Source organism: Berghia stephanieae, chromosome 2, assembly GCF_034508935.2.
Source record: "Berghia stephanieae isolate SIO BIC M18660-M18661 chromosome 2, UCSD_Bste_1.3, whole genome shotgun sequence".
In the NCBI taxonomy this organism is placed as follows: Eukaryota; Metazoa; Mollusca; class Gastropoda; order Nudibranchia; family Aeolidiidae; genus Berghia; species Berghia stephanieae.
In genome coordinates, this window is record NC_088361.1 from 96,600,433 (window position 1) to 96,626,875 (window position 26,443).

Here is a 26,443-nt window from a genome sequence, read left to right on the forward strand (position 1 = left end):
TAATCACAACATATTATTCAAAATCTCACCAGAGCCGAACAGATTATAGAAATCACAAATTAAGTCTACACAAGACTTTAATCAAACTCTACACAAGAGTTATAACACAACTTGATTCAGCTCAAACTTTGAGCACCGCAAAGTCTACACAAGACTTAAATCACACTCTACACAAGAGTTAACACAAAACGTGTTTCAGCTCGAACTTTGAGCACTACAAAGTCTACACAAGACTTTAATCCAACTCTACACAAGAGTTAAACAAATGAGCCTAAAAGACTCCGCTGTGGTTATCGCTTAGAGACTATGAGCCTAAAAGACTCCGCTGTCTGGTCTCTTTTGAGACAATGAGCCTAAAAGACTCCGCTGAGTGGTCTGAAGAAACTGCTCAAAACTCTGGCATTTATAGGCAAAAATCAAGCAAACGAAGCAAAATTCTACCCACACAAACGGATGTTAGTCATATCCGTAAACATCTGAAATTCCTTAAAACTCCCCCAGATTCCATAATCATGGACAACAACAACCCATCCTGATACCGGACATCCTCATATCAAGGATAAATAAATTCGTCAGCCCCATAGTTACGAGATATCAATCAAGCCATACCATAACAAAGTCACTCCCGTAGAATACAGGGATCCTACTTTGCTTATAAGTTTACGGAGAAAACAAGATTGATGCCTTTCTCACAATAACACCCACACTACGTAGTTTAATTCAAACTTCCGGGCCATAGGTGCATGATCTGATACGACCTGTATCAACAAAAGAAGGGTTGTTCCGGAGGGATTACAATAACAACAACTAATACTACGACGACGTACATCCTGTCGTAAACTGACGCCTACACGGAAGCATTTCGTTACATTATTATTATTATTATTATTATTATTATTATTATTATTATTATTATTATTATTATTATTATTATTATTATTATTATTATTATTATTATTATTATCATTATCATCATTATCATCATCATCATCATCATTATTATTATTATTATTATTATTATTATTATTATTATTATTATTTTTATTATTATTTTATCATCATCATTATTATTATTATTATTGTCGTCATTAAGCTATGTGGTCTTGTGGTATGACACTCGCTTTCAGATCAGAAGGTCCTAGGTTCGAGCCTCGTCTGGCGGATAGTTATCCGTGTAAAAGGCTCTTTAGTCACATTCTCTCACGGTACTCAGGTGTAAAATGAGTACCTAGCCGTTAACCGCGTTGTCTCTCCGGAAAATAAACGAATATCGCTTAACGGGCGTCATGTCTCGTCTTGCATGTTAAGTGTTGCTGTGGCTAGGGACCCCTTGTAACGTGCTTTGAGCACGTTTATTGGATATTGCCCTGTATGAAAAATTATTAATATTATTATTATTATTATTATTATTATTATTATTATTATTATTATTATTATTATTATTATTATTATTATTTATTATTATTATTTTTTCTCTTGGTTTTCAACTGTCATATTTTTGCGCTAATATCAAGTAAGATCAGTCACGCTTGACATCGTCATCATAGAAAGGTCTCAAACCACACACGGCTGACTTACTTCTGAAGCTGATATAGACAGTGTAGTTGTCGTTGAATAAGCCTATGATGTGTTTGCGTTTCTCGTATTGAAACGAGTAATGAATGCATGTATTATTATCCATAACGTCTACTAAATGGCAAGGATCGATACAAACCCTATTATGCGGAATTGTTTTGCAATTATTGGTCCGCTGATATTGCAAGAGCGTACGTGTCGTTTCGCAAATTTAATGGAAATGCCAGTGCCCTCTGAAACGTACGGCGATAGAGAATGACACCATACTCTGGTGAGAATTCCATTTCTAGCCACCAATCGATATTCCATCACGCCCCCGGCGACTTCATTTGTTTGTCCCTTGTTCGTCATAATCATCATCACCGTCGTCGTCGTCCTCTCTCTCTCTCTCTCTCTCTCTCTCTCTCTCTCTCTCTCTCTCTCTCTCTCTCTCTCTCTCCCCTCCCTCTCTCTCTCTCGTGTGTGTGTGTGTGTGTGTGTGTGTGTGTGTGTGTTATCGACGTGATTGCTGTACCCCAGCGTCATTTTCAACAACCCGGTCTAAACGTTAGTGAGGATTCAAGGCAACAATTACAGGAGGGATTATCAATTGTAATCTTTCCAGTTGTAACGAGAGTCGGGCCAACCTGGTTATTTCCAAAAATAAAAATCAATAGTCACGATATTAGCAGTACTGACAATTTTGTCTCTTGTTCGATTGTAAATTGACATTCAAAGAAGTGGCATTTTATTCTATCGAGAAGCTTATTAGTTAATGTCAAATGTCGTCAAATGGTGTCACGGTTAAGAGGGGAAAGGGGGAGGGGAGACTATCTAACATCCAACATAGACAATGACGCCAAACAACACTAATGTCAGTCATCAACGATAGGTAACAGGCAATGTCGCTGTTTTTTTTTCCCTCTACTACGTTGTTTGCTAGTCTCATAACAGGGGGCGGTGGTGGCGACGGCGGCAATCTCACGTCTGCTTGTCGGTTTGCCTTGCTTGCTTTGCCGGGTTTGCCTAGCTGCTGTTTATTTATGCACAACTACACAACAGCAAGCAATAATAACCAAGTCCTTGTGGTGTAGCTGACCTGAAGAGATTATTGTTCCATGGCCTAGGTACCTACGCTATAGTGTCTAGATTTTTGAATTGTATTTATCATTAGGAACGATAAGAGTGACGGTGTTATTTCATGCTTTGGTGGTTAATATTCTGATTGTGGTGTGGCTGTCACGAGAACGATTCAAGTCGCACTATCTAGTGATATAACAAACCTTTGAAAACCTAGAGATATTGACGCCTCATAGTGTTATATTTGAGAAAAGGTAAGTTTTTACGACCGGTAATAAACCTTTGCACATTCCCACCTTGCCTTACATAATTATAATAATAATTTAAGTTAGATCTAGTTTTCTTTTAAAATTGTTCTCAGAATCGGTTATGTAATGTAAAATGAAACATTAAAAAATTAAGATAATTTTATTTAAAATTTGAGTTGACTGGTCATGGCACAAAGTAGAAATAATTTGTTTTAATTCAGTTAAAAAAAAAAGAAACATTCTTGTCTGTTCTGTCGGCTTATACAGTTACCTATATTATAGTTGGCCTGGAATGATCTCATCCGCCATCAGTTTTATGCCCCTTTTCCCTGATTCCTGATGCCTCATAAGTCGTTGGCCTAATATTTATATTATTGTCCTCAATTTCTCTTCCCCCCACCTTTTTTTTTTTTTCATGGCTGTCGCCTCCACCACGACCAGGAAGGGGACGAGAATCGTATATCTACTGTGCTGTCAAGTCCCGAGGTGAAAAAGTGGGTGAAAAAGTGGACGGACTACCAAGACGGACAAAAGATCCTATTGACCACTCCAACTGTGTTGCTGGGTTATCGTGTTGAGGTCTACCGAACTGAGGGCACCACACAGTGGTACACAGCTGTCATCAAAGCCTACAACCATACTAATAAGGTCAGTCAGTTTTTGATTCTGTAGCTACAGTAATTTTTTTTTTATCACTTGTTTTCTTTGTTTCTTTGTCCTTTTCCTCTCCCACTTCCGCCCCTCCCCTTCTTCCTTTCCTCCTCAACTTCCTCCGTCCCCTCCTCCTCCTCAACTTCCACCTCCCCCTCCTCCTCCTCCTCCTCCTCCTCCTCCTACTACTACTACTACTACTACTACTACTACTACTACTACTACTACTACTACTACTACTATTACTACTACCACTACTACTACTACTACTACTACTACTACTACTACTACTACTACTACTATTACTACTACCACTACTACTACTGCTACCATCAACACCACAGTCCGGACAAGGTCTTTCATTTTCTTGGGAAAAGTGAGAGGTCAATTGCGTGTTTTTCTTTAAAATCACCCTTTTTGCGTACCTTACCCCTATTTGTATTCCTGTTCTGGAATGATATCATTTGGATTGCCTGCCACTTTTTGGGTTTGTGTGTGTGTATGTATGTGTATGTGTGTGTGTGTGTGTGTGTGTGTTGGGGGAGGGGGGGGGGGGATGTACCTTTTCTTGGAAGATATTTTTTTTCTCTTGAAGATAATGTGTTATACTATTATATGTTCTGTGATGGTATTTGTTGACGGGAATCTATTTTGAGTCTGGTCTGGTAGGATCTCAAACTAATCAAATAGCTGTCATCCTTTCTCTTACTTTTTCTCTGGTGGATGTACATTCTATTGACTTTGTCTCACTATCATCTAATTTAATGGTGGTTATGTGTCCAAAAAGTTTTGCAAGCACCATAAAAACACAAGTTAAACAATGCAGACCTAACAAAGTGACAAATTAGGGAGCAGACAGACACTTGTGTGAGATAAAAGTCTGAAAAAGTGTTTTGTTTTTGCTTCTATTTTTCTTTCTGTTACTGTTTCACACTTTATCAAATTTAAAATGTAGACTACCACAAGCCTTTATTCATTTATTAACCAACCAAGCACAACTAAAGTTGTTTACTGCATAGTCGTTAATTGCAAATAGCATTCTTTCAGCAGTGGGGGTGGGAGATTTAACATTTTCCGTTACCTCAGGACATGAGGTAATAATTTTGATAAAAGATTTTCTTCTTTTTTTTTTTTTTTTTTTTTTTTTTTTTTTTTTTTTTTTTTTATGCGTCAATCGGACTGTGAATTCCTCATGGCGGATATAAATAAGCCTAGAGGGACATGTGCTCGCTACACACGTTGTTTGCCTGTTGGCTTCTTCGCTCTTTTGACCCGCCGGGCCGATGAGAACGTCAAGGCTGTACCTGCGCCACTTTTACTATGACGAATGCAGCATGCCATGCACGCAGCAGATGTTGCCGCTTCTCGGTGGTTTTAGTGGTGTGTTGACACGGCATGCATTATAATAATATGGACGGTCTGAGTTTGACAAGCGTTCATTTATGTACTGACTACAACACTAGAAGGGCTAGGTTGGGGTTGACACTAGGACTTCATCTATAGATGTCGCTGGGTTGACATGATCTATCCAAGATAAACGAAGACACCATTATAGCTGGTAAATTTCGTAGACCACAAGATGTCTTGTTTATTTATTATTGTGTAGTGAATGAGATCAATGTCGAAATATTCCCTTTTCCGAGATGCTATGCTTGCGTGTGAAAAATAAGATTATTCCACTTATAGGCCTACTTATAGATGGATTCTATTCTAGGCTATCTTAGTTGGCACTGATACCATTTCAATTCAAGTACCTTCAATTCCGCTGATATGTGCATATTTTACTTGGAAAAAGGTAGTTGCAATAATCTGAATTTATTGCTACTGTACCGTAAGACTTTTATAACACACAGTAGGATATGATGGGTATTAAATAATCAAGGCAATATATGGAAGTTAGAATTACTATTAGATATGCATTACCTTTGGTGAACTGTGCCACGTCACTAGGCTGTCTGTCGATTTGAAAAGTGATCGTAGTACATAGTGACGACCTATATTAGATTGAAAAGAATTTCACCTATCTGAACGGATGTTTACTTAGCCTGTCATAAAATCATCTTTGCGTAATCATAATTCAAACAAATATATGTCGGTTTAGGTGGGTGATGTTTTTGGTGCTGATACACGAAGGAATTATGAATATGAAATGTGTGGTTAAGGAGAGGGAAGGGAGGGGGTGGGGTGTGATTTTGATATTGTTTTGTTTTTAATCTCTTTTTTCATGTTTTGTGTGTGTGTGGGGGGGGGGGGGGGGGGGGGGGGGGGGGGGGGGTTATTTTTATCTTGTTTGTGTGTTTTTTCCCCAATATAAATCCCGGGTCCCTGAATTCTGGTTGTTGTTAGTTTCTTCTCCTTTGGGGTGTATAAAAATGTACTCCTATGAATATCACGTTAGAAAAGCCGAGAGGTTATTGGGTGGTTAAACTTTACTTATTTCAGCCACTTCTACAGTATCCTTATGTATTTCACATTTAGAATTATCAGCCAAAATAATGATTATATATGTTGACAATGGACATTTGGACATTTAACTTTGTAAAACCGTACACATTTTCTTCATTGTACCACTAATCGTTAATTTTATTTTTTTAAGTGTAGTTGGCGTAGTAGGAAGTGGATTGGGTCTGTTTGATCCCATTGGTGTGCCAAAACGTCCGTTTACTCTTCTACTCCTACCATTGGCCTTTTAGATTTAAACGATCGTTGAAGTATAATAAATCGCAACTGATTGAATTTCATTTTTTGTATTTGACTTTTATTTGTTATTTTTTTTAAATCCTCTGCTTCCCCAAATATATTTTATCTATCAATTGATCTATCTATAAATAAATTCATTTATCTGTCTAGTCATCATCCATTGCTTTGCGCCTCCTCTTATCATTTTAATTTTATCTCTCTGTTTTCCATTCTTTCGAAACTTCAAACACATTTAAACAAGCCGATGTGTAATGTGGTCGAAATAATTTTAATTACCCTATCCTCCACCTGTCCTCCGTCCCCAAGCCACATTCACCAGTTTCGACTTCCCCGTGCAGCCAGGTTTTTCCTACTTTATTTTGTTAAAGAGTGGAATAGGCTATTGACTTGGAGGCAACAAATTCAACTGTCTTGATACAGTTGACATTTTTAAACCTTCGGTGACGGTCTTTCTTTCTTTTTTTTTTTCTTTTTTTTTCTTTTTTTTTTTTTCCTGTTTCTTTTTCGAATAAAACTGTATTGAAGGCTACATTATCCGTCGTAGCTGCTGGTGCATGACTTTAGTTCTGGGTAAAAATACATGGTTTAGGTCATGGCATATTTTGAATGATAACGTATCAAGCAATTATGATTAGTTGTGTTTATTTTTTTTTTTTTGTGTTTATAGGTACATGATTTTTATTATCTTCATAACTTGGACGTGTCGTCTCAGCATGAATTCATATTCTTACATCAAACTAAAATTATTGGTTTTCTAAGTACGAGAACCTGTTTTAGATTCATTGTCTGTTCTCCTTTTCTGCCACATACTCCTTTCTTATTCTACTACTCTTCTTTCATCACATCCATTACCCTTGTATTATCTTTTTAAACTCTTTTTCTTTCTGTCTTTCTTTCTTTCTTTTTTTTTTTTTTTTCTTATTTTTTTTTTGTTTGTTTCATATTCTTCACTTCTTTTTTTTTTCTTTTCAAATAAATAAGACTGACTACTATTGTCGATGATATCTGAAGAAAAAAAAAAGGAATACATTTTAGTACTTTTCATATAGTCTTCAAAAGTTTCAATATTGCTCAATTCATTTATCTGGTTTCTTTTCCTTTCCTATTATTGAATATCAAGGTCTTTTCGCAAAATTTGATTACGCTCTCAGAGACTATTTATTGTCTAAACAAGAAACTATTATCAACGAATAATCCTATCCTTGTCAGTGGAGCCTAATGTATATCAATCCAGTTAAGTAAATTTTAAATAGAAATTGTCATTAAACTGTTCCCTCATGACGTGTATATTTCGTTTGACTCTCCTCCTTTTACTATTTTTACTCTTCGGGTCCATTTTCAAACAAGTTGAAAGAATGAATCCAATATGACAGTTCTTGTCTTGATATTCCATGTATTAAAGGTCTTATAAAAAGTCTGTGGTCTTTGTCAAAAGCATGACACTGAAATGATCTAAATGTATTGCAAATTCGTAGAAATGAAAATAAAACAAAATTTAGTTACGTACTTAAGGGGGATAACACAAAGATCCATTAATATCTCTACTTTGAATGTTTCCTCCTTGAATTTTCTCAAGTCAGTCTCCTCTACCATTTGTGGGAATTTTCCGCTCTTTATAGGTCAGATAACTAAAATAGAGCTTATACAATTATCTTGCACTGATTATTAAACAAGATGAAGAGGCCATTTACTTATAAGATAAAAGGCCTTTTGACATTTTTTTACTCTCAATGGGAATGTTTTCAGATTACCAATCCATGACCTCCATGACCTCTCAAGTTTCCTGCTTTCTCTTTTAAATTATAATTTTCAATTTCTACCGTTTTAGAATTTTCTCAAAATTTCCTTAGAATATTGTCTTCATCTCAAACTACTTTGCTATATATCAGAGTTGTCACATAAATGTATTATTTCTTATTACACAGTTTGTTTCTCTGAAGACAATTTCTCTGATATTGGTATAAACACGTTAATATATTAAGCACTAAAGTGGTCCTTCACAAGAGGCTCCCTAAAATATCTGAGATAATTTGATAATTTTAAAGATCGTGCCTCTACCTTTGTTTATTTGTTTTATATTAATCAAAGACAACAATGTTTAGAGAAGTATGGGGCCCATATTCGTTAGGACCGGGGAAAATTTGTAACGGCTGACATCCAGCTAAGTGGAAAAAATCTAGGGCCTGATCTTAATTAAGAAAGCTGGGCATAACCATCACGCGACAAACATAATTCCTTAAGTCTAGGAATTCTAATGTTATGCATGATGAGTGTCTATCCTTATGTTATTAAAACATTCCAGTATTATGGAACTGTCCTTTGGCGAATCAGTAAGAAAAAAATCCAATGTGATTCGAAAACTTGATTTCTATTTTGGCACTCAGCTAGACAAGCACGTACGCACACATAACAAAGTACTGTCAGGCGGTTCATAGCGCTCTCCAAATGATATGCAGATACCAAATTTAATTGATGACGAAACTTGTAAAGCATTTATCCATGCCCTTGTTACCAGCCGCTTGGATTTGTGTCATTCTCTGCTGTACGGCCTACCAAAAACATCGATGGATAAACCATCTCGATCTCTACGATCTGCCAGTTCTTTGCTAATGGAGAAAAACATCCCAAGAATAAAGTCTGCTTAGCGTGGTTTTGCATTTACTGCTCCAGTCGTATGGAATTCTTTACCACCAAAAAACCCGACAGTGTGAAAGTCTGCCAGGTCTTCAAACGGCATCTAAAAACCAATCTTTTTCATTCTGCTTACCGTGATTCCGTGTGAAATTTGAAGAAGTATATTATAATTATAATATAATAATAATAATAAATAATAATAATAATAATAATAATAATAATAATAATAATAATAATAATAATAATAATAATAATGATAATAATATTATAGTAATAGTAATAATGATGATGTGTGCGTAGTTTGCTTTTGTTTTTTGTTTTTTGGGGTTTTTTTTTTATTTTGGGGGGTTAAAAAATATTTTATTTTTTGAATTTATATTTAAAGCTTCGAAAGGAATGTGAATCTTGTTATATTTTTTTCTAAACCATTTCTTCTTTTAAAAGCTTATCATGTATACTCAACCATTTGCATGTCAATGTGTCATGTTTGTTAAAAAAATATGACAATTTTTAGCCTATAAAATGTTGTTCCAATGTTGCCTCATGTCCGTCAAATAGGACTCCATTATCGAAGGACCTTTCAAATGAATCCTATAGGTGATAGATGTGAAAGTTTATGTATGGATCGAGTCGAATGACACTATACATTTTTTTCTCAACAGCCCTGCCCTGCTTTGTGGGTGGCTAAATAATAAATAACGTGAATTATTTGAAAAAAATAATTTTTAAGGTGATTGGGGAAAGGGTAGCCCAAGCCTTAGAAATGCTACAAACAACAAGCATACACCATACACACACACACATACAAAAAATTCGGAGCTTTAAAGCTTTAAAGAGCTTTGAAATTCGATAAACGTGCATGTGAATATAAGGAAAATTATCGATATTTGGACAAATAACAACCTGTAAGGCTATCAATTTGAAAATGAAATTAGAACGGGGAGATTACAAAACCGCCTTTGAACTCTGTTTGATCAGTGGCATATGTTCATTATTATATATATATATATAAAACAATTCAAGAATATTGTAATAAAATTAAATGGCTGAGACATCTAATTATGGATGAATTTGTTCAATCCCTTCTATTGATGTGATATATAACTGCTTCCCTTATTTTGATTGTAACCCAGATTTAAGGGTTTAGTATGGGCTTTTAACTTTAGGGTGGAGGTTATTATTATTAATATTATTATTATTATTATTATTATTATTATTATTATTATTATTGTTATTGTTATTGTTATTATTGTTATTATTAATTTTTAGAAGTAGTAGTAGTAGTAGTAGTAGTAGTAGTAGTAGTAGTAGTAGTAGTAGTAGTAGTAGTAGTAGTAGTAGTAGTAATAGCAGAATCATTATTTAAATTTTGATAACCATTTGATGATAAAAGTTATACAAATAAAACTAATGACGTTAAAAGCAGGAATGATCTATATATGAAGTGATATAATTGTTCTGTTTTGTAATTTATACGAGTGCGCTTTTATTGCATGTGGACGGTTAGGAGGGAAGTGAGGGAGAAGCGGGGGGGGGGGGGGGGGGGGGGGGGGGCTTAATGGAATGGGTAGGCGCTGTGCCATCAATTATTGGTTGCTCGCTGTTCATTGATTGTTCGCTCGAGTCTGATTCACCACGGGATCACCATTTCACTACCATAGAAATAATCAATACTATCCTTATTCTCCTTCGCTTTCTCAACTTCCCTCATTTATTCCTCTCCTTATCCTTCTTTCTTTTTCTCCGCCGGTTTTGTACTGTGTGGATATGTGTGCGCACGCACACGCGGCTGCCTATCTGTCAGTCCGTCGGTGTATATTTGTATTTGTATCCTCCGCTGTTGCTCTATTCCCCTTCCTTCATTCCATGGCGGGCTGGATTGTATTCGTGGTTTTCCACTGCCATCTTGCCCTCTTCCTCCCGCCCCTCTCTCCTTCCCCCCCCCCCCCTCTCTCTCTCTCTCTCTCTCTCTCTCTCTCTCTCTCTCTCTCTCTCTCTCTCTCTATATATATATTATATATATATATATATATATATATATATATATATATATATATATATATATATATATATATATATATATATATATATATATATATATATTTCTCCCTCCCTCTCCCTCTATCCCTCTCTTCTTGATACAATAATTTTATTTGAAAAAAACAATGAAAGAAAGACAAATCGAAATATTTTGCAATTCTCACCACCTTAAGTGATTATGTTATTTCACAGTCTCTCCACTGTTTATCCCTTGTTCCAGAGCTTGACCCTTACCGACGATACTGTGTTAGAAGAACACAATGAAGACCCAACGCTTATTCAGATGCACTTGATTGGAGATGGAGGTTCGTATCTCTCTCTCTCTCTCTCTCTCTCTCTCTCTCTCTCTCTCTCTCTCTCTCTCTCTCTCTCTTTCTCTCTCTCTCTCTCTCTCTCTTCTCTCTCTCTCTCTCTTTCTCCTCTCTCTCTCTCTCTCTCTCTCTCTCTCTCTCTCTCTCTCTCTCTCTCTCTCTCTCTCTCTCTCTCTCTCTCTCTCTCTCTCTCTCCTTCGTTCTTTTATTTTCTTCATAATTCATAATCATTTTAAATGTGTTTATTTCAGAAAATTGATTCTCTAAAATACTCATTCTAACCTCGGGTGGTCTTCTGGTTTTCTCCCTATTGAAACAAGCTTCATTTGTGTTACATAAACATGAACGTACTCATTTGGTTTCACTACATTAATTTTCCATGGCTTCTTTTCCATGAAGGTTCTGTTGACATAGTATTCAGCTTTTTTTTAAGTTAAACGCATTCCTCATAAAAAGAATTAGAGGGAGAAAGGGGGCGCGGGGCGAGGCAGTTATTAGATTTAACACAGCTTAAGCGATTTTTGACTTGCAAGCACACATTACAAGACAATTATGTTAGTAGGGTTGAAGTAGCTTGTTAAAATATGTCGCAGGTACTGTAATGTTATTCCAACGATAAAGGAAGGCTTGCCTTCTGAAACCAGTAACCGGGACTGATTTTATCGGGACATTTTACATTACATTGTTTGCCTTACACATTACACGTTCATGCCACATGTCAAGAGAGTGCTGATAGTATCACGGAGAACCGTAATAACAATATAACGAATACATGCGAACATTGCATACATTGCCTCTGAGGACGGATCTAGTAAAAGGAAATGAAAACGTGGGCCTTTTTAGTGTGAAGAATGAGTCAATGGGGGAAAAGTGAAAGACAAAAGATAAGCCCTGTGTATCGCGCAGTGCACTAATAAAGCTCTGTAGAATTGGAAAACACATTTTTCCCCTCCATTGTAAATTATAATATGGGAACAGCACTTAAAGCAACCGAAACATTGATTTATCAATAGCGTCTCCAACTTGTAGGAAAAAAGACGTACTGGGGTGTGAAGCAATTTGAAAGAATGAGACTTGTTTACAAGCTTTATTAAATGAGGGGGAAAGGGCTCCAGTATAATATGAGAGAATGTATAGAGCTACTGATATAAGACTCTACGTACCTTAATTTACTTTGAGGGTATGAAACACAATCCACGATCCGCACCATCCCTGCTTTTAATTGCCTTTACGTCCTCCCTAACCTTAATTTAACATACAGGGGTTATTAGATTCGTCAATACAGCCAGTACGGACGGCATCCAGACACTCCCTCCCCCCCCCCCCCCCCCTTCCCACCTCACCTCTTTTATCTTCTTTTAAAAACTTTGTTCCGTTCGCTTGTGTTCGTACCAAGAGGTCTATTTTGCAATTTGCCGTGCACCAGTCGAGATGTGTTACCAATGTACACAAAGCTCTTTGATGATAGTTTAGATTAATGTACATGCTTTTACATTTTTTATGGTCTGCACCACTCGGTTTTAAATATCTTTACTTATACGATGACTTTTTCATTCGTGTATCCACACCAGTGTTTATTTCAACGCTTATTGCCTGGATGGTCGTTTTCAAGGGTTTGCCGTCATAATTTTCGTATTTTTGTATTTCAATTTACGTGAAAATTCGACACCTGGAGAGATTATTTTAGAACGGTCACGATAAATTTTACACCAATATTTTAAACGTGACATCCCTGTGACCTTTATTTTATATCCCTATAAATAAATGTCATAACGGTAGAATGCAGCAACTTTTAAAATGATGGCTTTACTTTTTGCAACTAACCAACCATCAATTATTATATAGTCTTTGAAAGGACGAGCGTTGTTGTTACATTGACCTTTTAACACGACGTCGCGGAGCGTCGATGTTAGGATTTTAGGGTTGATAGAGAAGAAGATGAGTGTGTTAACACTGACAGATGACGAGTTGAAAGCAGCATTGTTTCTCTTCTCTCCAGTGGTCGATTCTATTCTCAATGGTGTAGACGTCGGTGTAGCACAGAGACGTAGACCTCGGAGCACTGTTGTCAAGCAGAGCAGCAAGGAAACTTCGTTGGTAAGTTGACAAACCTCTGCTTCTCTCTCTCTCTCTCTCTCTCTCTCTCTCTCTCTCTCTCTCTCTCTCTCTCTCTCTCTCTCTCTCTCTCTCTCTCTCTCTCTCTCTGTCTCTCTCTCTCTCTCTCTCTCTCTCTCTCTCTCTCTCTCTCTCTCTCTCTCTCTCTCTCTCTCTCTCTCTCATTTATTTGCAATTGTATTATAAATAGTACATATGTCAACGATTTAAGCAATATGTTATTCCAGTCATTTCCAACCGGCTTCTTTTTCTTAACAATTGATGAACATATCCACTGAGTATTATGTGAGTTAACCCCCCCCCCCCACCCTCTCTCTCGCTCTTTAAAAAAACACAATTTTCTTCTACATTATTAGTCTCAATTACGAAGTTAAAAGGAACCAGTAAAATATCGTGATACTTTTTCTATGAGAGTGTTGATTTCTTGTTTCTATAAGATTTACTCTGACGATTGAATTTTTGTCAAATTCGAATTGTTCTTCTAGTCGAACTGAATATTTTATTTTAATGAAAATATGTCATATAATTTACTTTCACTGTGAACATGGATTGAAATTGAACTTCACTACATTTATTAAGGAACAGCACAAATATTCATTAAACATGGAAATCTGTCATCATATGTTTTTGTCTTACTTTCCCCATTTTTGTCCTCTGTTGCTTGTCTTTAGATGTCTCATACAGGCGTTTTATTATGGAGAGGGGAGAGAAATACTTAGAACTAAATATTATATCCAATTTCTGACTTCCTACTACATAACAACATAGTCATTTTTTATCATTAAACGTTAATATTAAAGCGACGGTGTTAGAGCATTATAAACATCATGAATTAATACTACATAACAACATAGTCATTTTTTATCATTAAACGTTAATATTAAAACGACGGTGTTGGAGCATTATAAACATCATGACTTACCACCACATAACAACATCGCCATTTTTTATCATAAAACGTTAATATTAAAGCGACGGTGTTAGAGCATTATAAACATCATGACTTACTACTACATAACAAACATAGTCATTTTTTATCATTAAACGTTAATATTAAAGCGACGATGTTAGAGCATTATAAACATTATGACTTACTACTACATAACAACATAGTCATTTTTTATCATTAAACGTTTATATTAAAACGACGGTGTTAGAGCATTATAAACATTATGACTTACTACTACATAACAACATAGTCAGTTTTTATCATTAAACGTTTATATTAAAACGACGCGGTTAGAGCATTATAAACATTATGACTTACTACTACATAACAAACATAGTCATTTTTTATCGTTAAACGTTTATATTAAAACGACGGTGTTAGAGCATTATAAACATTATGACTTACTACTACATAACAACATAGTCATTTTTTATCATTAAACGTTTATATTAAAACGACGGTGTTAGAACATTATAAACATTATGACTTACTACTACATAACAACATAGTCATTTTTTATCATTAAACGTTTATATTAAAACGACGGTGTTAGAGCATTATAAACATTATGACTTACTACTACATAACAACATAGGCATTTTTTATCATTAAACGTTTATATTAAAACGACGGTGTTAGAGCATTATAAACATCATGATTTACTACTACATAACAAACATAGTCATTTTTTATCATTAAACGTTAATATTAAAACGACGGTGTTAGAGCATTATAAACATCATGACATCGAAGCTTTACTTTTAAACATAAGAACAAAATGGTACAAAAGCTACTATTACACAACCCCCTTCCCTCTCTTTCCTGACTATGACTCTACAAAACTTCAAACAGGCTTTTCAGATATAGATGTCGTAATATTTAAACCGAACTGATATGAAATGATAATTTTGGGCTATATCATTGTTGTTTTTCAAATTTCACTCCACTGCAGCAGGTGGGATAATTAGAAAATAACTACATACTAGTGCAGTCCTATTGGTAACAATTGCTAGGTTTTACAGCCACCGGCAATTAACTCGAGGCAAAAGAACAAAGCTTTCTATTTTTGAACTACGTATGCTGCCTAGATTTATTAGCGTGGGCTCTCCATGGTTGGTTGATCGTGACAAGTCTGTCTTTTTAAAAATAAAGAGTATTATGTATTAAGCGTTATAGTTGTTTGCTAGTGTTGTTGTTGTTGTTGTCAGTATCATCATGATCGTCGTCACCACCATCACCCGTAGGTCTTGAGGGTCATTTAAGCGAAATGAATGATTACGATAGTGTAAAAGTATGTTATCAGTCTTGGTAGATTCAGTTGGTGAACTTGTATTATGAACTCTTGAATTTACCTCTCTCAAATGGTTGGTGTTGTGCTATGGCCTACATGAACACGTTATTTTATATCAATTGTTGATAACCAATTTTAAACGGCCATAATTACCAGCTCGACAACCTTCATCTGAGATAAGCCATCTTTATGGAGGGAAGAAATTGATTGATAGATTAGATACAGTGTACAACTATTTTTCACTATGCATAACAATTACATTATTTTTTCTCTCTCTCTCAAGTCTAGCAAAGAAAGACTTTGTTAAAGACGATTGTTAAACGAGGGTTTCCGCTCCACTTAGCTGTTAATTAATAACAATAGAACCAAGAAAAATAAAAGCTGTTAGTTGTTTTCATATAGTTAAAGGCTTTCATGTCACTTAGCTTTCGAGATAACATAGCCATACCAATTATACCAATTATTTACTGATACACACTCTCATGTCTTGAGTCATTCGTTATAAAGAGTGTGTCGTTGCAGTCTGCACTAGAGACAAAACAGGCAAAGCAATACAACTTATTATCTTGCAGAAAGTTAACCACCATATTAAACATAAGATCATCACCGACTGGTGCGAGTCAATTGGTGCAGTGCATGATGGATATAGTAGCAATGAAATTGATGGTGAGGACGGTGCCCGGTTGTTTTTGTCTTGTTTTGTTTTGTTTTTTTTTTTTGGTGTGTTTTTCCTTTTTGTTATTTGTTGTTTTTTTTTTGTTTGTTGTTGTTGTTGTCTTTTTGTTATTTGTTTTGCTTTTGCTTGTTTTTTTAGGGGGGTAGGGGGGGGGGAGGGGGGTTAACGTTAAAGCAGCATTTAAAAATCTTACTGGAGATAGGGGTTCGGGAATTGGTTGTACTGTATTCTATATTGATTGTGGTATTCGTTCGCTTCTGTTACCATTGCTGACGTCGTCATTGCCTTTGGATTTGATTTAGTTATTACTGCAACATCTGTTGGTTTGTTGTGTTGTGTTTTGTGTTGTTTTGTATTGTTTATTTTTTTCTTAGTTGATTTTTTTGGGATGTATGTTTGTATGTGACATTTTAAAGCTTAAAACTTGTAGTTATTGATATTGCCACCATTTGATTTGCCCGATAAAGAATTGAAGGAACAGACGTAGGAATTATAATATTATGCCTGTTAAATGTGATTGCGAATTTGTGGCCTCCCGAAAAACGGCCAAGGGCGTCATCATGATACACTACGTCAATCTTTTGGTTCATTATATAGGACCATATAGTGATGCTAATCATTTACTTTTTAAAAGAAAACTTTTAAAAACATGCTTTTGCTTTTACATGGCGCAGTTTCAGCTAATATGTGCTGGAATATTTGTATTCGTGGTTGCAAGCTAACACCAAGACTATAAATGTAGTATTACGCGATATGCAGCCTGTTCTACGCTTTTGTAATGTCTTTTCATTAGAAACAATGCAGTTACCAACAAGGTACTGATTTTACACAGGATTATAATGAGAAATTGTTAGTAACCCGTCTTTTCCAGAGTCTCGACTTAATGCCGCCCATTAAAAAAAAACCCTCAATCAAACACTTAACCTACAGATCGCAAGCCATATGCCATAGCACTAGACCACAGAGCCCCACTTTTATAATTGTTCACAATTGCAACGTAAAATACAGTGATAAAGGAATGTAATGAATAAATTGGTCATGCCTATATTTGTTTTTCATCGTCAAGCACTTGTGTCGTTGTAATATTATAGGATCGTTTGTATATTCATACATAATGCTTACAGCGGCTTGTGACTAAGACAAAAATCTTTGTATGTCTGTGTAGCTGTCCCTTATTTTGACAGCATTGTCATGTCATCCTGGACAGACACCAGCCCATCTCTCTTACATACTTTACAGCCACGGGGACGATGTTGACCAATCCCCTCCATACTGTTCCTTTTGACCTATCAGCTTATTCATTTTGCTCTCTCTCTCTCTTTCTCTCTCTCTCTCTCTCTCTCTCTCTCTCTCTCTCTCTCTCTCTCTCTCTCTCTCTCTCTCTCTCTCTCTCTCTCTCTCTCTCTCTCTCTCTCTCTCTCTCTCTCTCTCTCTCTCTCTCTCTCTCTCTCTCTCTCTCTCTCTTCACACACACATACACACACACACGTATATAATATATATACTCTTAACCTTCAATTCAACTCCCCCCCCCCCCCCCCCCCCCCCCCCCCCCCCCCCCCCCAAGATCTCTTTCCTCTCATAAGTAGTTTAGGAGATGATATTATTCATCCATCAAGTGACATTTTTTACCTGTACAACAAAATATAGTGTGTGTTTGTTTATGAAGCTACAGCAGCTTGGCTTATAGAAACTGGTAATAAAGGTCAAACTTGAAGCATTCACTTTTGACTGGCGTTAGATTGTTAGCATGTCAAATGATTATTACTTAATGGGGTTCAGGTGGATTTTAAACAGGGAATGATGTTTTCAATGGCGGCTATGACAGCTATAGTTACGCCATTCATTATGATTAAAATAAGCGTTCAAAAAAAACAAACAAAAGAAAGTAAGGAGAAAGAGAGAAATATATCTCAACTTGGTAATGTAATGAAACAGTAGTAAAATCATAACAAATATTACGACTTTTGCACGGTAGACTATTGTACTGTTAGACGATATTGTGAGATAATAAGAATGGCGTCAAAAGAAGCATCTCGTTTCTCATTTTTTAAAAATTATTATTATTATTATTATTATTATTATTATTATTATTATTATTATTATTATTATTATTATTATTATTATTATTATTATTATTATTATTATTGTTATTATTATTATTATTATTATTATTATTACTATATAATATAATCCTTGTTTGGTGAAAATAAATTATGGAAGTTAATTTTAAGGTTCCTGATCTTTTAAAAAACACCTTTATTTATCTTTTCAACAATAACAAACAAAAAAAATATTTTAAAATAGGTAAAATAATCGGTAAAAACTAAAAGAAATTAAAAGGGGAAGAAAGGAAAATCGATATCAATTTTAAAGGGTTACTATGGGAAATAAATAAATGATTTAATTAATGAGACGATTCAATTTCTCAATGTCTAGAAGTTTTTTTTGTAAATTCCAACGCCACGTAATTTTCAGGTTCAAATGTCTTTACATCAGTCATTTTTGGTCAATGGACCTGATCTAAGAAATTATTTTCCACGGATATACCGAGAATGTGTTATAAATAACATTGGTCAGAGATCAAGAAAATATCTCGTGTGTCAGTGTGTGTATGTGTGTGTGTTCTTTGTGATTAGATTGTATAAATATTTTTTACACTGCCTTTTTTTTTAGATTGTATTATTTTTTTTTTCCATGGCCCTTTTTACCATAGCTGCTCCCAATATTATACTTATTGAGCATAACGCACAAAGCACCCGATTTAACTGGAGGCAGTTTGATGGTCATGCTTCACGATACAGTGGTTTTATGACATCGCTTTTGTGTTGCTATTTTAATAGCTTATTGCTAGGGTTTGTTCGGCAACATTTAACGGATTGTTTCCCCCGATTCAGTGAGCGGTGGCATCAGCAATTAATGATGGTGGCGTGTACTAGTCCTATTAAAATATATGTTCAATGTGCATGTGTATCGTTTTTCTTGTCTGTTTTGAACCAGTGTGTAATTTCAAAATATTGAGAATAAAATGTACGTGTTCTTCGGAAACGCTAGGTATCATGGGCAGTGGGGATTCAAAGCTCGTACAAATTGTGAAGGGGGGGGGGGGGGTGTCAAAGCTCGCATAAATTTTATTGATCCATTGAGCAAAGATATTATTATGTTCAGTCCATACAGTTTAACAACAACGCCATGAACAGGTTTTTTTTATTTTATTATTTCTTTTATATATATATAAATTATGGGCTTCCAACGTCATCGGCGTAATAAATATTCATTTTGTTGGTAATTTCTAATAAAGAAATGGCAAGGGTATGCCTTCCACATTTATTGTGAAGGGGACGTTTTGAAATGACCCCCATCTACTTGGTTTCTGGTTCTTCCAGGGGATCAGCTAGCCAGTTAGTCGGCGACAATAAAACCTCGCTGGGTTTGAGACACGGTTGGACACGGTGAATAATAATATGATGTGTGCCCGCCTGTGTCACCGGCGCTTGTTTGATCGCCGGTGTGTACACCAAGTCGACTGAGTCACGTCGCTGTTTGTGTGATGTGACCTTGCACATCATCTTCATGGCTAGCAAGAGTTTCACCTTCTGGCGAGCTATAATTTAAATTGAAAGGGGAGGGAGAACTGATTAAATATTATGTTGTTTACATAGATGGATTCATTTCAATCTCCGGACTCAGGATAGTTGGACTGGAACAGCATATATGTCGCCAGTTGGGGACCAACCTCAGCAGATGATAGACGAGTTCTTGCCTTAGAGCAACTAGTGTATATAGATCTCAATGGCCACTGGCAGTCTATAATTTTTAATTAAAAAAAAACAACAATGGATCAATACCAGAAACTTCTGTATATTTTAAGAAGTAGCTGCTTGGTACCCATTTTAAAGATTATCTGTTTTGAATTAAAACTCTGTTTTTTGGGGTTTTTTTTTTTTTTTTGTTCTTGTTTGGTTTTGTATTGTGTTGGCTTGTTTTGTTTTGTTGTTTTTTTTCTTCTGTTTGTTTGTTGTTGTTGTTTTGTTTTTTTTTGTTATTGGTTATACAATTTACTTTTGTTTTTGTTATTTTAATCTGTAGATATGGTTTGAAACGTGGTTTAAGAGTATAAAATGCACTTTTTCCACCATTCGGACTTCTTTATTTTAATCCATTTGTAAAGGAGCGTGAAGGTTGAAAGGCGGAACTTTATTAAAGCAGCTCTTCTCATTGTACTGCTGTTAATCTTTTTAGAAAAGACTGGAGCATAGCACACTAAAGAGGGTTATGGACTGGAGTGATTCATGATTTAAAATATGTGAAGCTTGTTAAAAGTGCGTTTTCTTCCTTACCCAGCCGCCACTTGCCGAGCATGACCAATTCTCGTGAAGATCAAGTTATAAATATATAAAATATCGTACATTTAGTACACTGTTGATATTTTATGTTGGCATCAATTAAGGACATTTCACCTTCATCATATGAAAACGTTATATATCTTTAAAGTCTGTCTTCGACGGCAAAAAGTAAACCTCATACCAGTTTGGTGTTTCCTTTTTCATCTTGTATTTTTCAAACTTTACAGTTTTAGCATCGTTTTCATCAACAAAACTACCTGGATTATCAATGCAACTCTTTCAGAAACGTTAGTGAGATGGATGCGTTATTGTCTCCTGTTTTTCAATGAATGGTTTGAAATGACTTAATTGTGAGAGAGAGATAGAGAGAGAGAGAGAGAGAGAGAGAGAGAGAGAGAGAGAGAGAGAGAGAGAGAGAGAGAGAGAGAGAGAGGCGGTCCGATTTCCTCTACAGATATTTATCATGTGCCTGTAGTGTCGGTTTTTACATTAATTTGTATCTTGTGTTATGTCCTCCGTGACAGCTGAGCGAATAGGGTACTGACTTCCAGACGCGTACAACACAGGTCATGGTGTTTGCCTAATATAAATTTACATGCCTTGGCTGAAAGATAAAGAAAGGCGCGGTAAAGATGTAAGCAGGTACAAACGAATACTGAAGCAGTGAGTGGGAAGAACGAATCTTTTATGTTGCACGTAATTTGGGTAAGCAGCTGTAGTCCTGATGGCTTTTATGAGATTATCCGGTTATGCCATAAACCTCTTTCCGGTGTGAATGACGAACACTGGGTTATTTACTTCTGGCCACTTCCATTAGCTACTTATACTAAACGCGCCACCGCACTCGTCAGGGTTTCTTGCTTGATAAAGGAAGGAATTAATTATTTTTTTTTCTGTGTTTTTGTAACACGAAAATTCGTTGGCATTTCCTAATTAATTCTTAATCGATCTCGAAAACATGCCTCTGCCAATAGAAGGAACGCGGTTGATGTCACTCAGCTTATTGTTTTTATTTTTAGATAGGTGGTAAATACCCACTAAATTATATCAAACAGACTAACCGTTAAAGGTTACAGACAGTTTTGTGTGTTGCCTGGTATGTTTAATTTGACTGACGAATATTGTTATTATTAATTACGACGGTAATAGTAATAGTAGAATAGCATCATTAATATAGTGCTGCCTGACATTACTGTGTACACGGTTGTTGTTATAGTGTGACTTTGTCTTGCTTTTGTTTTTTTATTCACTTGTCCAAATTATTTCCTTTTTATACAATGTTCTTTATATTAGTTGCGAGAAAGTAAGGTATTTGTTTAGAGTAATCTCCCCTTTTTCCCCAAGATACGCCAAGTTATCTAGTAAATCAAAGATCCCATAGATTCCCCACCCATCCCCACCATTGTCGGACAGTAATATAACCCAATTGAGAATACGCATGTTATTCATCTCATTCAAATAAACCCTTCAGTCAGACTGAGTAATACTGTCGACTTGCTTGTCGAAAAGAAGAAGAAAATTTAAGGTATTGATGTTAATATTCCCCGAATGGGACTCTTCCCCCACCCCCCCCCCCCCCCCCCCACCCCCGACAAGTAGAAATTTTGGTATCTCTAATGTACGAGTGTTTTGTTTTTTAAAAAGGTCTGCCAGTAAATTAAAATGAAGATTGTAACCATACATTAATGTTTAGTCTATGCAGCATAAGTGAGACTATAGTTTTAACACGTTTGTACTGTATAGGTACAAGCGGCAAATGCGAATGTGTAACTCATTTTTATCTTGCATCACGTCATACTTCCCTAAATTTCTCTTTGATAATCTAAATTTCTCTTTGATAATATGATTAGAATTCGAGATCACACACACAACCAACAACAACAGCAAAAAACATCCTATGGAAAATTTAGGTCGAAAGGAAAAAGATAATAGATGTATTGCATGCAGGTGTGTAACTGAAATGATAATGGCAGTTGAATTTCATATTTGATGCGACAATGACCCGTCACTGTCTGTAATTTATCTTGACATTGGAGTGCATTGCCCCATGCGAAACACTATCCTAATGGTTAATAGGAGTGTAGTCTGATATTATTGTTTTTTTGTTGTTGTTGTTTTTTTTTTATCTATCGAGGTCAACTAGGGCCTATCTCACCACTTAGGTAGGTAGGACTGCCTCCCTTACTTAGATCGTGATCCAAACGGACAATACGTGTCCTAATACCATGGTGTGCTACCATCGCGCTTTCACGTTATAATTTACTCTTTCAACTTTTAGCCTCAGTTGCGGTTGAAGTCTGTATTATCACAGGCCTCCATTTCCTCCCCAACCTACCTACACCCCCCCCCCCCCCCCCCCCCCCCCCCCCCCCGGCCAAGAATACCATCTACCACCTTGTATCACTTCAACTAATAGCTTCAACTGCTTTCTTCGCAACAGTATGAACGTTTGTGTGTGTGTGTGTGTGTGTGTGTGTGTGTGTGAGAGAGAGAGAGAGGTGTGTGTGTGTGTGTTCACACCGTTAATGTGAATGGCAGAACGTATCAAAATGATGCGATAAAAACTGGTTATTTATCGAGGATTTTCAAATTCAGTAAACGAAGGTGCGGGGTGTAAGTGGGCGAGGGTTGTTGGGGAAGTCAAGACTTCCCCAACACATGACACGGGCAACAGCTGTTAGATAAAGTCGTTATCATGGTGAATTGTTTATTACTGTGTAACGTAGACAGCGGATGGCGTATGGTCGGCAATTAGGTTGATAATAATAGTGCTGATTTACTTAGCTCATAGGTGCATGTGTGATGTTGATGTTTTTTGTATAATCCAAATCAATAAGACGTGTTGAATATAATTTTCATATGAAGGAAGTTTTTTTTAGTTTTGTTTATTTTGTGTGTATGTTCCCATTTGACTGGATAAACCGAATACAACGTAAGAAGATAAGTTAAAGTAGTGAAAACAAGCGAATATTGGTGAGTTCAGGTTTCTCATACCAAGGTATAACAGGGTTTTTAATAATAATAATAATAATAATAATAATAATAGTAATAGTAATAGTAATAATAGTAGTAGTAATAATAATAATAATAATAATAATAATAATAATAATAATAATAATAATAATAATAATAATAATGATAGTATGAGAACCAATATTCTTTTTCATTATATCGGGATATTAACAGTCATTACATTTATTTTCTGTCTTTTTGAAATCTCGCTTTCTCTTATTGTGATAATTTCTTTACTTTCATTCAATAATTTACTGCCTGAGTATCTCGAGCTTCTACATACAATGTAGTCACAATTATTCAAATTGTTAATTAATATTATCGGTAACCGATTACTGTCTTTGTCAATTGAACCAACTCCCGAGTGGTCTATTTAACAAAAATTACCAGAGAAGTTTTTTGACGTCGTACTTGTTCATTGTTTTTAGTCCTCGAGGAGCGGGCGAGCACTCTGACATAAGAATGTGTTTGAATTGATAACATTATTAAATCCAGTCTCATAATTTACTACATACGTCGACCAACAACAAAGAAGGAATACCCCCCCCCCCCCCCTCTCTCTCTCTCTCTCTCTCTCTCGCGGTTTTTTCTATTCTACTGGTTGCGATTTTAAAACCATTCCGATCACGCCAAAAGGTCACCATCAGGGAAATACCATATCTTTAAACGCACACGATAACTATGGATGTACATATATACCTCAACATAACACCCCACTTCTAAGATCACAGATAAAATGTGACCTCCAGAACGGGGGCAACCAACATAATATACATCCCTTTCGTATAACCTCAGTCTTCGTTTGTTCTACCTCCCCTCTTTATTTCCTCTTATCCCGCTACAACCTACTCTGTTCTGTGAAAACCCTCTCCCACCCACTTTTAAGTTATTAGGTAGTCTGTTTTTGAACATGCTGACTATTATATGTGTTTGGTCCGCTGTGTGTGGATTGGCAAAGAGCCAGGCTTCTGACAGGCTTGGCACAGGCCAAGGGATTCATTCCCCAGTGTTTGACATTCCTGGCAGGGCAGGCTCACCAGCCCGCCAAACAAGCCTGAAGGTCACAGGATCTGTACTGTATTTTCTATCCCCCCCCCCCCTCTCTCTCTCTCTCTCTCTCTCTCTCTCTCTCTCTCTCTCTCTCTCTCACTCATGTGTGTATGCGTTTGTGCGTGCGAGTTGGTTTGAGAGGCCTAGAGGGGGAGGGGTGGGTTACGAGTTGTGTGTATGTGTGTGTGTGCGTGTGTGTTTGTCGTGTCATGTGTATGCGTACGTCAACCGACCAGCCGTTTGAGAGTTCAGTTGAGATATTTCATTGTTTGACGTTTCAGAGTTGCTGGTTACCTCTTTCCCTCGAGGATACAAATACGAGGTCATGAACAGTGGTATAAATATAATAAAATCTTTTCCTTCGGCGTTAGTTTTGATTACACGTGGATTACTACTGCTTGATCTTTGGAAATATAGATGCTTTCTTTGGATTTGATTTTGATCCTTGACCCAGTTTTCGGTCAGACTTATTTCAATTTACAAATGACATTTTTAAACAGACGGTAAGTCATTCAGTAACCAATACATCGTTTTGGTGATTTTACCATCTTGCACTGACAAGGAACTTTTTTTTAAAAGTTATTTTGCACAGACAGTTTGACCATTTTATTTTGGCAGATTATCATTAGAATACTAAGCTTGTCTGTTAACTGTCGTATTCTGAAAAGACTCATATTTTAGAATTTGGCAAAAAAAACTCGTCCTTCAAATATCGATCTATTTAAACGACCGACATATTTGGCAAAAACTCTCAAACCTGGGACCTCTCGGGGTCTTCTTTAAGTCCCAAGTTTGAAAGTTTTTACCAAGATGATCATTTAAGTCATTTTTGAAGGACTAGTTTTCTGGCCAAATTTTAAAATATGAGTCTTTTCATAATACGACAGGGGTTCGTTCGGCAGTTAACTGGTTAACTAAATAAGTCTGGTTCGTGGCTTGTAGATATGATGGTCATCTTAAATGAGGTAAAAATTGTAAACAAAGCGGTGATATCAATGTAAGGCAGTTTCATTAACTTTACAACTAGTTATCCAGCAACTATTAGCTATTACTGATGACTGACGTAATCCGTGGTAAATCAACTGGATTACTTTGTCTCAGCGACTATTAGTAGACGATGCTTTGTCTGCCTTAACTTTTTATTACACCCTCTCTTCGATCACATGGTTTGTTGCTGTCTGTTATCTAAAGTTTAGATAATGTTTTATAGGATTATGAACAATGACAAGAACACAGCTTTTCGATCCAACTAAGATTAATCCATTATATAAAGAAATCAAAAGGACATGTTCGGTGGTAATTTCTTTCTGATATTGACCCACTTCCCCACCACTTTTATGATGCGAGCCGCGAGAATGGAATACAGAACAGTAACTATCAGACTTTTCCAGATTTGTTTAATGATTTGGCAGACATAGAAGATGACGTGGTTTACCTTCTTTCATTTTATTTTGGCTCCCGATTTACGCATGTCAGTCGGGGTTTTTTTTAATGTAAATTTTTTAAAAGAACAAAAGTGTGTGTGTGTGTTGGGGGGGGGGGGTATTTTTGTCTATGTTTTGATCAAGGAGACAACGTTGAGTATTACATCTCTCTCTCTCTCTCTCTCTCTCTCTCTCTCTCTCTCTCTCTCTCTCTCTCTCACTCTCTCTCTCTCGTGTGTGTGTGTTGATATATAAATCAAAGGTATAAATTAGTCTGAATCTGTTCAATGATAAACGTTTAATATCGTGACAGCATAAGTCGATATTAAAGTTGGCTAATGGATCTTAACGTATTAATAATA

The 26,443-nt window shown here is 36.1% G+C and overlaps 1 protein-coding gene across 4 annotated transcripts in view; it reads left to right on the plus strand.

Annotated features, from left to right (window-relative positions):
- Window positions 1-26,443, plus strand: part of LOC144965949 (uncharacterized) — a 91,022-nt gene that overhangs the window by 25,173 nt on the left and 39,406 nt on the right. For 2 of the 4 annotated variants that reach the window (XM_078901836.1, XM_078901837.1), the window contains exons 1-4: window positions 2,432-2,888; window positions 3,324-3,530; window positions 11,128-11,212; window positions 13,218-13,315. In XM_078901836.1, coding sequence (XP_078757962.1) covers window positions 11,191-11,212; window positions 13,218-13,315 — 120 coding nt within the window. In that variant the 5' untranslated portion in view covers window positions 2,432-2,888; window positions 3,324-3,530; window positions 11,128-11,190. Of the gene's footprint in view, window positions 1-2,431; window positions 2,889-3,323; window positions 3,531-11,127; window positions 11,213-13,217; window positions 13,316-26,443 lie in introns of those variants that run through there. The other 2 variants (XM_078901834.1, XM_078901835.1) reach the window with 1 other exon arrangement.